The sequence below is a fragment of the Orcinus orca genome, chromosome X, assembly GCF_937001465.1.
Source record: "Orcinus orca chromosome X, mOrcOrc1.1, whole genome shotgun sequence".
Classification (NCBI taxonomy): domain Eukaryota; kingdom Metazoa; phylum Chordata; class Mammalia; order Artiodactyla; family Delphinidae; genus Orcinus; species Orcinus orca.
The window spans coordinates 130702904-130716528 of NC_064580.1; the positions used below are offsets into that span (position 1 = coordinate 130702904).

Consider the following 13625-nt stretch of genomic DNA (forward strand, 5'->3'; position numbering starts at 1 on the left):
TCGCCTCCTCGGGAGCAGGGCGGGAGGAGGTGGGCGGAGTGACGGGGAGGGCAGGCGGGAGGGAGGGACGGAGGAGGGGGAGGGGGAGCAGTCCAGTCGTGGGGGTGGGGCGACAGTGACATCATCCCGAAGTCGGTTCTTAAACGGCAGCCGGTCGGACCGGGGAGGAGAGGCAGGATCGCAGCGCAGTGGCGAGTCGCTGAGCCCGCCGCGGCCCCGAGAGCGGCTGGAGCCGCCGCCGCCGCCGCCAGGAAGGAGGGGCGAGCGCGCCTAGGCCGCCGCCGGGAGAGCCGCGGGCGAGCCGAGCAGCCGCGCGGGTCCGGGCCGGGGCGGGGGGCGCGGGCCGTAGGCCCCTGCTCCGGCCGCAGCTTGCAGACAGTGGGCTCCGGTGGGCTCCGGCTGCCACCCGCGCCCCGTTAGGCTGAGCCTCGGGCCGGCCGAACAACCGCCGCCGCCGCCGCCGCCGCCGCCGCCGCCGCCGCGGGAGCTGCGGGCAGGAGCCTCGGGAGCCGCCGCCGCCGCCCGGCCGGGCCCCGCCGCCGCCCGCGCGCCCTCGGGCCCCCGACACACATGAGATTCTTCAGGCTCACTTTCAAGTGCTTCGTGGACTGCTTCTGACCGCGCCGCCCCCGCCGTCCCGCACCCCGCCCGCCGCCCGCCCGCCGCCCCGACCCCCGGTCCGGCCGCCCCCGGCCCCCGGCGGGCCCGCGCCTTCGGGCCCCCCCCAGTGCCGCCAGCGCCCCCGCCGCCCGCCCGCTCCCGCGGGGCGCCGCGCCCCCGGCCATGGCGAAGAAGAGCGCCAAGAACGGCATCTACAGCGTGTCCGGCGACGAGAAGAAGGGCCCCCTGATCGCGCCCGGGCCCGACGGGGCCCCGGCCAAGGCCGACGGCCCCGCGGGCCTGGGGGCGCCTGGCGGCCACCTGGCCGTGCCGCCGCGCGAGACCTGGACGCGCCAGATGGACTTCATCATGTCCTGCGTGGGCTTCGCCGTGGGCCTGGGCAACGTGTGGCGCTTCCCCTACCTGTGCTACAAGAACGGCGGAGGTGAGCGCGGGCCCCTCCCCCGCCTGCCGCCGGCCCCGCCGGGGCGCCCGTGCGAAGTCCAGGGGGTGGGGAGGCCCCCCCGGGACGGCCGGGGGCGGCCCCTCGCCCGCCGTCGCCGCGCGGTGGCCCAGCCGGGCGGTCTCCGCCCCCCCCCCCCCCCCCCCCGGCCGGTCATGTGCCTGGCAGCGTGTGGGGGGAGGGGGCCGGCGAGCCTCCTGCCGAAAACGCCGAGCTGCCCCCACAGACTCTGGGCCCGAAGTGATTGGCCACCGAGGTGGCAAGACGAGGCCTCCCCCTTGGGGGGGCTTCCAGAGGTGAGGAGCCCTGGCTGCCCCCACAGGTCAGGCACACAAGTGGCACATTGTGTGGGCCCCCCACGTGTGCACACACGAACACACACACAATGGGCCACTCTGTCCCTCCCTCTGCTTTCCCCTCCCTTCCCTCCTCTCTTCTCTTCCCCTCTCTCCCCTTCCCTCCCCTCCCCTCCCTCCCCTCTAGCCTGGGCCTGGAACACTGGGTGCCTGAGCCAGGCTTGGGAAGCCTGCAGCCTGGGCCGCCTGGCGCCGCCGCTGGACACACTGCATGCACACCCCATGCCCGCCCCAGCCCAGCTTAGCAACAGCGATGGGCACGCGTGTGTCCTGTGACTGCAAAGCAGCACCAGGGTTGGTGGGAAGCCGCAGGGACTAGATGACGGACGGGTGGGAAACTGAGGCCCAGAGAGAAGGCCTTTGCCCAAGGTCACAAGCAAGAAGGATGCTGAGACCTGAAGCCAAGCTCAGCTTTTGAGTAGTGGAGAGTGCCGAGCGGGGGCAAGGGTAGGGGGCCTGGAGAGGAGAAGGGCTCCCCCACCCCCAGCCTGAAGTCCCTGCCAGCCTCCCCCAACCTTGTCTCCTGTCCTTGTTCATATGCCCTTTCAGACACCCTCCACTCTGCCCACTGGCAGACGACTGCTACCCACCTACCCACCCACCTGCTCCCCTGCACCTTCACACTTGCAGGAAAGAGTCTGGGTGCCGGCACAGTCCAGGGCTCCCTTCCCCTCGCCCAAGCTCAGCACGTCCCCGGGCCTGAGCGCCGGCCACGGAGTGGCTTGTGTCCACAAGTGCATGTGTCCTCCGTGCCCGTTAGTTAGGTCACCGTAGGTGAGTAGGGGCAGAAGCCTTGTAGGGGACCCCCAGCCCAGGAAACAGGGCTCTAAGGCCCAGGGGCTGCCGTAGGCCCCTCGACACTCCACCTCCCCAAGACTGTTCACCTTGGGCCCCTGAGTCAGCAGCCACCCCTTGCACTGATTCACTCAGTGGGAAGTTATGATGGGCTCTGGGCGGAGCCTGAATCTGGGGCTCCACCCACCTCCCAGGGCTTCTGAAAGCCAGGCTGGCTGGCCTGGCCTGGCTGAGGAGTTTGGGTCAAGTCCCCACCTGGCTAAGGGGCCACCCTGTGCAAGTGGCCACCTTGAGCTTCATCCCCCAGGTGTGTTCCTCATTCCCTACATCCTGATCGCCCTGGTCGGAGGAATCCCCATTTTCTTCTTGGAGATCTCGCTGGGCCAGTTCATGAAGGCCGGCAGCATCAACGTGTGGAACATCTGCCCCCTGTTCAAAGGTGAGCAGCCCCAGGCAGCCCCTCTCACCCTCTCCCTCCGGGACCTCTCCCCTTTCCCGCCACTGGGGCAAAGCTGGTACCCACTTGAGAAACCTCAAGTCTGAGCATCTCCTGTCTGAGCACCAGGCCTGGGATGCCCCCCAAGCTGTGAGGGAGAACCTGGAGGACATGCAGACCACCTGGCTGACCTTGGGGAGGTGGAGACTAGAGTGGGGGATGGACCTCTCCACCAGGGCGAGAAAGCCCAGTCCCAGCAGCACCCGGGACAGGCCCTGCCGAGTATACTTGGCTCGCTGGGGCTGAAAAGAGGGTGGCTGGGCATGAGACGCGATGGCAGGAGAAGCCAGAGGGCCAGCCTAAGGAGCTAGGACGGGAGCCATTGAAAGTTCAGGGTCTGAAGGGAAGGACCAGTGGGCAGGGTTACCACCAAGCCCCTTCTGTGTGTGAGCAGTGTTCCCCCATCAGCTCAAGGCCCTAGGAGGTAGGTCCTACTGTTACCGTCCTCGTTGGCTGGGGCACAGAGAGGTGAAGTAAGTGACTGGCCAAGGTTGCCTCCTGAGAGGGTGACTGTCTCCCACGCTGCCCCAGGTCCCCAGAAAACCCCCAGCTGCTGGTACGGAAGGCCATTGGGTGGGGGGCAGGTGGAGGCATGGCCTTCCTTCAACCGTCATGGTGGCAGTGGGACCCAGAAGGGGACAGGTATGTGAGACTAGGGAAACAAGAGGACTTGACTCTCAGACGGGGGCAGGATGTGTGCTCTGCTTTGGGGCTGGGGAGGATGCAGGAGGTGAAGCAGGGTGGGGGCAGGGAGCAGGGGCTGATTTGGGGGGACAGATTGAGGAGTTAGCCTAGCGCTGGGGACACAGTGCAAGGGAGACTCCAAGGGGACTTGGAGAGGTCTGGTTGGACAGCAACAGAGAAGGATTTAGTTGCACGGATGGCGGGGGAGGGGGAGGACGGCAGATGCAGGGAGCAGGATGTTGGGGTCCAGCAGGGACCGCTGGCAGTGCCTGGCCATGTAGATAGTGGGGACGGTGGGGAACTGGCCAGAAAAGAGCCTGCATGGAAACTCTGCTCCTCTCCAGGCCTGGGCTACGCCTCCATGGTGATCGTCTTCTATTGCAACACCTACTACATCATGGTGCTGGCCTGGGGCTTCTATTATTTGGTGAAGTCCTTCACCACCACGCTGCCCTGGGCCACGTGTGGCCATACCTGGAACACTCCCGACTGTGTGGAGATCTTCCGCCACGAAGACTGTGCCAATGCCACCCTGGCCAACCTCACTTGTGACCAGCTTGCTGACCGCCGGTCCCCTGTCATCGAGTTCTGGGAGTGAGTCAGGCACCTCTGGGCCAGGCCCCGCCTGTCTCTCTGGTCTCCCACACGTAGCTCAAGTCTGCATGTGTGTGCGTGTGCACGCGCGCGTGTGTCGGGGCCCGCCCTGGGGGGATGAGGCCAGGGATGCGGAGCGGGCGGTGCCTGCCCACCTAGGGAGGGAAGCGGGGGGCTGCTGCTGGGCCTGCTGGGGACGGCGTGGGGCCGGACCGCCAGGGGCTCCAAGGCTCCGGGGACACAGACTGCAGCGACTTCAGGCTGCAGGCTTGGCCCGGGCTGGCCAGGTGCATGAGGGAGACCGGCTGGACGCAAGGGCTGAGGCAGCGGGGGTGGGGGGAGGGCGGGAGGCGCCACCCCAGGACCACCCCCAGTCTCCTGGCCGTTTGCTGGCACAGACCTCATGGGCTTTCCCTTCCCCAGGAACAAAGTCTTGCGGCTCTCCGGGGGCCTGGAGGTTCCGGGGGCCCTCAACTGGGAGGTGACCCTGTGTCTGCTGGCCTGCTGGGTGCTGGTCTACTTCTGTGTCTGGAAGGGGGTCAAGTCAACAGGAAAGGTACAGCCAGGGTGACGCCAGGGCTGGGGGCAGCACTGCCTGGGGGGGTGTGGGTGTCTGCCAGCAAACACTGCTGCCACGGGAGGGAGGAGACGGCACCAGGGCCAGAGCCTGAGGAGGGGCAGGGACTTCAGTCCGGGCCACTTGATCCCCACCCCCTGGCGGGAGAGTCCTCCCCACCCTGCGCCTCCAGGCCCGGCAGCCTTCCCTCCCGAGTGGAGGTGGAGTGGCCCCGGCAGCGGCTGCCCCTTCCCTGGGGTGGGGGGCATCCCTGGCTCGCCTTCCCTGGCTCGCCTTCCCTCCCTTCCAGTTCCTCTCGGTTCTGGCTCTGCGTCAGCTTTTGACCTTCTCGATCTGTCTCTCTCACCTGCCTGTCTGCCCTCGGGGACCCAGCGGGGAGCGTGGACACATCCCTCCCTCAGGGGCTCCCTGTCAGGTTGTGGGCACAACTGTGTGAACAGACACACAATAAGACAGCCTGCCGGTGGTTGCGGGACACGCAGGACACGGCCAGGTCTCTGGAGGGCGGGAGCGTTCCAGCAGGGTCCGCAGAGCAGCCGCTTGGCGCTGCTTGCGTGGGAGGCAGAGGCCTTTGCTGCCGTCTTGATCTTGCCTCTGTCTCTGGCTAGCTGAGTTCTAATCCCCGGCACCAAGGACCCCCGCCTCTCTGCAGACCAGGACCTGGAGTCGGCACGGGAGGCGTGGGACCTGCGTGCGGGCTGCGGCCTCGCTCCCTGCCAGGGGAGGGCCCTGCCTCTCCCTCCCTCTGCAGCTGACCTGTGCTCGCCGTGGGGCTGCTGGTGCCCCAGCCAAGCACCCAGCTTCCTTTGGGAGGAGTCGTGGCTCTGATGAGTAGAAGGGGGTGCCACTGGGTGGCCTCCCTCCTCACCACTGAGCACACCGGCCAGCAGGGACGGTGGCCTTCCTGGCAGCCCTGCGCAGGCGGGGGAGGTGGGTGTCACAGGACCCCTCTGAGCACCCCCGCCCCCCAGGTCGTGTATTTCACCGCTACATTCCCCTACGTGGTCCTCGTTGTGCTGCTCGTGCGTGGAGTGCTGCTGCCTGGAGCCGTGGACGGCATCATCTACTATCTCAAGCCTGACTGGTCGAAGCTGGCGTCCCCTCAGGTGAGGCGGAGGTCGGGTGGGGGGACACTGTGCGGGAGCAGGCCGGCCTAGCAGCGCTCCTCACACCTGCTCTCCCCTCGCTCATCTCCAGGTATGGATAGATGCCGGGACCCAGATTTTCTTTTCTTACGCCATTGGCCTGGGGGCCCTCACGGCCCTGGGCAGCTACAATCGCTTCAACAACAACTGCTACAAGTAGGCACTACAGCCCTGCCACCCCTGCCCTGCCTGCCCGTGGGCAGCAGGCAGTCTCACCAGCCCACACGGTCCCCTCTGCCCCCAGGGATGCCATCATCCTCGCACTCATCAACAGCGGGACCAGCTTCTTTGCTGGCTTCGTGGTCTTCTCCATCCTGGGCTTCATGGCCACAGAGCAGGGCGTGCACATCTCCAAGGTGGCGGAATCAGGTAAAGACGCCCCAAGCCCCAGCCCGGCCTCCGGAGCAGCGGCAGCTGCTGTCGTAACAGACCGTGTACGCGAACGCACACAGAATGACGTTCTGAGAAATGAGAACAATTCAAACTCAATTTGTCACATCACTCTGGGCCAGGAGGCCTGGCTGAGCAGCTGCGAGGCACAGCTGTGCAGCCACCTCAGGCCAGGCCACGTGGAGCCCCGAGCCCCCATCCATCTGTATCCAGGGGCCTCGGGGTATGTCCTCACACTTGCCTGAGTGTTGTAGAGGGAAAGGTCGGCCTTTTCTGGGTCAGTGGTGATCTGCGACCACAGTAGCTGCCGGAACCCAGGTACAGAAGGCTGAGCCAGACACGCCACTCATGAGTACAGGTCTACCACGGGCTTGCGGGGACCTTCCAGCCCCTGGTATGGCGCGCGCGCGTGCAGACACACACACACACACACACGAGGGCCCGAGTGGCCTGGCAGTGTCTTGACAGAAGTGGAAAGGCCCTTGGCCACAGGGTGCCCTGGCATCGTCCACTCCTCTGGTACCGTGGTGCAGGGTGGAGGGGGACAGGACGTGGGTGGGGGGCTCCAGGTGTCCACACCCTGCCCCTTCCCCCTCAGGGCCTGGCCTGGCTTTCATCGCCTATCCCCGGGCCGTCACGCTGATGCCTGTGGCCCCGCTCTGGGCTGCTCTGTTCTTCTTCATGCTGCTGCTGCTTGGCCTTGACAGCCAGGTTTGAGAGGGGGGGATGCAAGAGAGGGGGCTGGGAGGTGGGGGGGAGGGGGACTGGCGAGCAGAGGGCACACTGGGCAACGGGAGATGGCAGGTGGGTGGGGAGGGGCACGGCCTGAGTTGCCCGGCCACAGTTTGTAGGTGTGGAAGGCTTCATCACCGGCCTGCTGGACCTCCTCCCGGCCTCCTACTACTTCCGTTTCCAAAGAGAGATCTCCGTGGCCCTCTGCTGCGCCCTCTGCTTTGTCATTGATCTCTCCATGGTGACCGATGTGAGTGGGGGCAGGGTGAGGGATGCCCCTGGCCTCAGGCTGCCGGCTGCCACCTTCCCTGACCTGGCTCCATCCCCAGGGCGGGATGTATGTCTTCCAGCTGTTTGACTACTACTCAGCCAGCGGCACCACCCTGCTCTGGCAGGCCTTCTGGGAGTGCGTGGTGATCGCCTGGGTGTATGGTAGGTCTGGGCCGACAGGCAAGCCGGGGGTGCGGCACGGTCAGGGGTGGTACATCTCTAGCCCTGGCCCTCCGGCCTCACGTTACCCCAGGAGCCGACCGCTTCATGGACGACGTGGCCTGCATGATCGGGTACCGACCTTGCCCCTGGATGAAATGGTGCTGGTCTTTCTTCACCCCGCTGGTGTGCATGGTAAGGGCCGGGAGAGGCTGGGCAGGGCGAGGGACACCGAGGGCCCGCGGTGGTGGCTGCCGGCTGAGCGCGAGGCTTCTCGCCCGCAGGGCATCTTCATCTTCAACACGGTGTACTACAAGCCGCTGGTCTACAACAACACCTACGTGTACCCGTGGTGGGGCGAGGCCATGGGCTGGGGCTTCGCGCTCTCCTCCATGCTGTGTGTGCCCCTCCACCTCCTGGGCTGCCTCCTCAGGGCCAAGGGGACCGTGGCTGAGGTCAGTTCCCCGCGCCCCGTCTCCCGCACACCATCCCTCCCCCCCGTTGGGTGGAGACGTGACCTCCAGAGCGCCCTGCCCCTTCTCCCACCTGCCGGGAGGGACAGACCGTTGTGCCGGAGCCTCTGGGCCAGCTCGGAGGGGGGTGTACGGGAGGAGAGTTGGCCCTCCAGGGTGGCGGCGGAGGAGAGGCCTGTCCCTAGCCTCTGTTCTAGCAGCCACTCGGCCCTCCACTGAACCCCTATTTCCCTAGCGTAGGGAGCGGGGCCTGGTCAGGAGGGGCGCGGCCCCGGGCCCCAGGTTGGTGGCAGGTGGCGGGAAGCGGAGAGAGGCCAGGGACAAGCAGGTGCCCCTCCCCAGGGACTCAAGGTGTCCCTCTCTCCCGCAGCGCTGGCAGCACCTGACGCAGCCCGTCTGGGGCCTCCACCACTTGGAGTACAGAGCTCAGGACTCGGATGTCAGGGGCCTGACCACCCTGACCCCAGTGTCTGAGAGCAGCAAGGTGGTGGTGGTGGAGAGCGTCATGTGACAGGTGCCCCGGCTCACATCACCAGCTCACCCTCTCGTAGCCATAGCAGCCCCTGCTCTAGCCCCCCACCCCCGCAGGGGGCTTGCCTTTCCCTGACACCTATGGGGTCTGCCGGGGGGGGAGGGGAGGAAGCACCAGAGTGCTTATAACTAAAATAACTTTTTCCATTTTTAATAAAATGCCAAAAATATCACAACCCACCAAAAATAGATGCCTCCCCCACCCCCCTTAAGCAAGCTGGTGCACACGCTGCTTCCCAAGCCCTGCCGCCCGCCCTCCAGTGCCCGCTACCGTCACGTCTCGCCCGACCCCACCAGGCCCTGCCTGCCTCTCTCCAGGCTCTGCCCAGCACACCCCTGGGCGGCCCCTCACCCCAGGGGCAGCAGTGGCAGCTCGGGGAACAGGGGGACTGGAGAGCAGAGGGGGCAGGCGGGGGGGGGGGGCCGCGGAACCAAGGCGAATATTTCAGCTGGGCTAGGCCCCTCTCCCCGTCCCTCCTCTAGAAGCTTAGAGAGCCAGCCAGCAAGGGAACCTTCAGTTCCTGAGCCAGTTGCCACCAGTGGCAGTTGTGTGAGCTTGAGTGCATGTGTGCGTGAGTACACAGGGTATAGACGTAGATCTGTTTCTTAGCCACGGTGAATGCCAGGTGTAAACTGCGCCTGTGGGCAAATGAGGCTTGTATTTTGCACATTTTATAAAAACTTGAGGAGATTTCTGCTTGTATATTTCTAAGAGAAACACCCCAACGTCCCTCTCCTTGCCACGCCCCATCCCTTTCAGCCCCTCTTACACCTCTGCCCCAGCCAAGGAGTGTGAATTTATAGATCTCATTTTCATAGGCAAAACAGAAGCTTCAAGCTGTCGAGTGTGTGAGTCTGTCGTGTGGGTATGCACGTGTAGTCCCTGGCCCCAGACTGGGGTGGGAAAAGTGCATGGTGGGGACCTCAGTGGGTGTCTGCACACTCCCCGCTCTACCCACAGGTCGGCAGGGTGAGCCGACGCAGGGTTCTGTGGGGGGATCCAGACCTGGGGCTGCTCACCCAGCATGCTCAGGCTGACCCACACCCTGCGCCCTGGGCCGGGCGCCCCTTCGGCAGGGATCTGAGGTGGGCATCCGTCCCCCGCCCCAGGGATCCTGCGCGCGGCTCCCACCTGCGAGCTTAAGGCTGACGCACTTTCCACGTCTCAAGTCCTCTGCGTAGCAGCTTCACTTAACCCACGTCTGTGTCACGTCCAATCCCGAGACAGCCGAGGGGGCCCTAGAAAGGCTTCCCTCACACCCTGACGTGGGCTGGAGGGGTGGGGGGCGGGTGAGGGCGGCGGTCCAGCGGGGACACCCTTACTGTGCTCAAAAGCCACTGCAAACATAGCAATAAAAACATGTCATTTTCCAAAAGCTGGCTCCTGCCCCCACTCTGTTTGTCAGGTGCCAGAGCTGCGGGTGGAGGCCTCCCCACCTCGAGCAGCTTCCTTGGGCAAGTATTCGCCCTGAGGGTCTCTGCACCCGGCACTGTTCTGGGATCTCGGAACGGAACAGGGAAGGAATCCGGCAGGAAGCCTTTTCCCCACGGAGCTGACATACTTGGGGAGCAAGGATATCGGCGTGCTAAAGAGGAGCACGCCGAGCGGGGAAGGTGGGTGTGAAGTCCGGGCGCTGAGGTTTGCAAAGGCTGCCCAAATGCTGCACTGAACAGGTGCCCTTCCGAGGGCAGGCGAGGGAGAAGGCTGGGGAGGAGGCTCCGATAGAGCCCCCGGAAGGAAGGTGGAGATCACTGGGTGGGACCAGGGCACTAGCAGTGCAGGTGAGAAGTCTCTGGGTTAGGGACCTGTTTGCGAGGCAGAGCCAACAGGCTTTTGGATGGCTGGGATGCCAGGGACGATGGCAGTTGCCAGGTCCTGCACCAGGGAGACGAGGAGGTTTGGAGGGGACGGTGGTGTCAACTGAGTAGAAATGTCCAGTAGGCAGGTGGACAAGGAGTTTGAAGTTCTGGAAAGAGTCTGGGCTGGAGACAGAATTTTGGAAATTCTCATTACATAAAGATGGCCCCGAGCCTGGAATGAGCTCCCCAAGGCCGGGGCGGGGGGGCCACGGGCAGCTGGAGAGGGAGACGTGGCCCAAGCACTTGAGTGGCCCTGGGACACTCAAGAGGTGGCAGAGGGCTTCCCTGGTGGCGCAGTGGTTGAGAGTCCGCCTGCCGATGCAGGGGACACGGGTTCGTGCCCGGGTCCGGGAGGATCCCACATGCCGCGGAGCGGCTGGGCCCGTGAGCCATGGCCGCTGAGCCTGTGCGTCCGGAGCCTGTGCTCCGCGAGAGAGGCCGCGAAAGTGAGAGGCCCGCGTACCGCAAAAAAAAAAAAAAGGTGGCAGAGAAGAGGGGGGACCGGCTGCAGAGTCTGAGGAGGCTCGGGAGGGGCCCTCGAGTGCCAGACGGGTCCCGGAACACATGTGAGGACCCCCCCAACCCCGCCCTGGGCGTCAGGGAGGAGGGAGCAATGGGCTCTGTCGGGTGCTGCCCACGGTCACGGGAAGTGAGGCCCGAGATCGCCAGCTGCGTTTGGCGACAAGATAGGTGACAAAATCGCGGAGACCTGGATGAGAGAGGTCTGGTGTGGGAGGAAGGGCCAAAGTCTGATTGGAGTGGTATTAGAAAAGGAGTGGAAGCAACCCAAGTGTCCACCGACAGAGGAACAGATGAAAACAATGTGATCCATCCACACGATGGAAAATCAGCCTTAAAAAGGAAGGAAATTCTGACACCTGCTACAACACGGATGAACCTCAGACATTACGCTCAGTGGAAGGGAAGCCAATCACAAAAAGACATAGTGTGTGACTCCACTTCTATGATGGCCCTAGAGGAATCAAATTCAGAGACAGAAAGCAGAACGGTGGGTGCCAGCAGATGGGGGGAGAGGGAAGGGGAGTTAATGTTTAATGGCGAGAGAGGCCACACACAGTGTAAGTGTACTTAATGTCACTCAACGATAATCCTAAAAATGGTTAAAGCAGAGTTTGAGATTACACATACTTTAGCCCAGTGTAAGGGAAGGGGTGGGGAAGACCTGGAGAAAGTGAACCCATTCAGGTCCTTGGCTCCATCCCGAGTGATAGGAGGAGGAGCATGACGAGGCATAGACGTGGGGTGGCCAGGACCAGCCCGGTCATCATCTGAGGCAGGCCTGGGGTGGGGGTCAAGGTTGGGAACCTGCTGCCCACTCTGAATGCCAGCCTGGGCAGAAGGGAGGGGGTGGCCCTTCAGAGAAAAGTGACAACTTGCTCCTCTTCAGTCCCTCCCAGGCCAGTCCCTCTCTTTAGCAAGGCACAGTCCCCTTAGAGAGGAGGGGGCTTTAGCCCTCAACTGTACAGCCGGAGATGGGCTCCGCCTGTGACACGGCCATCAGCCCATGCTCTCATGATCACCAAGAAGAACCCAGAGAGCACAGGTCACTGCAGAGCTTGGGAAGGAACATCGGCCGAGCGGGCCCAACCCCAACTCGACCTGGGCCTTTGCTGGCGTGGAGAGGCGCCTCGGCGGTGCGACGGTGGCCCGGGCCCTGCAGGCCCAACACCTGACGACCGTTCTTCTGACCCAACCCGTCCCACCCTTCTCTTAAAAGACTTTTCACCCTACAAACCTCTGCTCTCGCCACACCCACAACTCCAAGAACCCCGTGTGCTGGCAGCTCCCCAAACCTGCAGCCTGGCTCTCCTGAGCAGGCCCCTCACATGGTGCCCAGCCCCCACCCTGCATCCGCTCCTCCATCAACAGTCCCTGCCTCCCCTGCGGCTGGGCCTGCTGTCACCCCCCAGGCCCTCGCTACTCCCCACCCTGACTCATACCAACTCCTTAACGTCTCCGTTCCCCCGACCACCGCCATGCCTTGGCTCAGATCCTCATCACCTCTTACCAAATGGCCTCCAAGCCACCTGCCACAGGCCAAGAAAGACTCAGAAGACATCAACAGCACAAAAAAGGGAACTTAGGGAATTCCCTGGCAGTCCAGTTGTTGGGACTCTGTGCTCCACCACAGGGGGGCCGGGTTCGACCCCTGGTCGGGGAACTAGGGTCCCACAAGCCATGCGGTACAGCCAGATAAATTAATTTTAAAAATTTTAAAAAAAAAAGGGAACTTGACAGAGGTCATGCTGCTTGGCCAGGGCCCTGAGAGCAGTAGGCTGGCCCCATTCACTTGGGAATCTGTCCGTCCAGTAGGGGCTGAGAACCCAGTGACCAGCAGCCTAGCGGGGGAGACAGGCAAGGAAATGGAACAGCCCAGACCCGTGGAGCCCACGGGGTTACCAGAGCTGGAGGCAAGACAGGGGATACTGTCGGGCACAGTCCCACTCGGAATGGAGGCTGCCGGAGGAAAACAGCCCTCAGGATGGGCCAGAGGGGGCCGGTTTCCTCAGGCAGCCCTCCAGTGTAGGCTGGGCGAGCACCTGGCTTTTCACCTGCCAGAGTCTGCTGCCCCTGCCACTGTCTCTTCCCGTCCCCAGCCCAGGGCCTGATGCCAAGGGGGTTCAGGGACCACCTGGGACTGAACAGGGAAGAACCTAGAGGCACACTGTTTGGACTTTGGCCTGTAGAAGTTCAGAGAAGAGCGAGCTCAGGGAGGCCGAGGTTGTCAGGGAACGCTTCCTGGAAAAGTGGGACTGGCCCTCAGCCTCGGCCTAGCAACCAGAGGGCGTCACCTGTGGGCTCCCTCCCCGGCAAACACCACCTAGAAGGCTGCCCAGAAAGGGGTGGCATTCCTCATGAGAACGTGGGGAAACGACAGCCCTGAAGGGAGCCACCAGCCTGCGCCTGGCAGGAGGAGCAGGTGCGCAAGGCTGGGTGTCAGCACCATCTTCAGGGGCCCCTTAATTCCAAGAGAAAACACCTCCGACCTTACCCCAATTCCCCTCGCCCAGCCCTCAGGGCCAGCAGAGGATGAGCACTACGGCCTGCCCAATGGCGGCCACCTGCCAAAGCCAGCCCAGGGGGCCACCAAGGGGGAGCCCGCTGCCAGAGCAGGCTGTCCGATCAGGGCGGTGCACCTACATGTTCACGGGCCGCAGGTGGCAGAGGAGCACTTTACCCGCCCGGAGGCCCTCCCCACTGCCTCGCTCTGCCCTGGGCCAGTCGCAGGTCACTGCCAAGGGCAAGTCTCCTCTCTTGCCAGCATTAGTCAGAGGTCATCCTGCAAACCTTCGGGAGGGGGTGGGGCAGGGAGTGACTGGTGGCACTCTGCCATGCTCTATCTGTCCTAAATGTGATGAACAGGACCCAGAGGAGGCAGGCGAGTCTGCCACCCGGAAGCCCCAGCGGTTTACCTTGCCTCTCAAGCTTCCCCGGGCCCAGCAGCCAACCCCCAGGAAGACCGACAGGATGGACACACC

The 13625-nt window shown here is 64.1% G+C and overlaps 1 protein-coding gene across 1 annotated transcript; it reads left to right on the forward strand.

Annotated features, from left to right (window-relative positions):
* The first annotated feature begins 144 nt into the window (after positions 1 to 144).
* On the forward strand, positions 145 to 9641 carry SLC6A8 (solute carrier family 6 member 8). The gene is made up of 13 exons (XM_033417632.2): positions 145 to 1045; positions 2522 to 2653; positions 3739 to 3988; positions 4412 to 4544; positions 5537 to 5671; positions 5763 to 5866; positions 5955 to 6079; positions 6699 to 6811; positions 6945 to 7082; positions 7162 to 7264; positions 7356 to 7456; positions 7546 to 7716; positions 8105 to 9641. Exons 1-13 carry the CDS (start codon positions 784 to 786, stop codon positions 8243 to 8245), a joined length of 1908 nt encoding a protein of 635 aa, XP_033273523.1. The 5' UTR covers positions 145 to 783; the 3' UTR covers positions 8246 to 9641.
* Positions 9642 to 13625: the final 3984 nt, after the last annotated feature.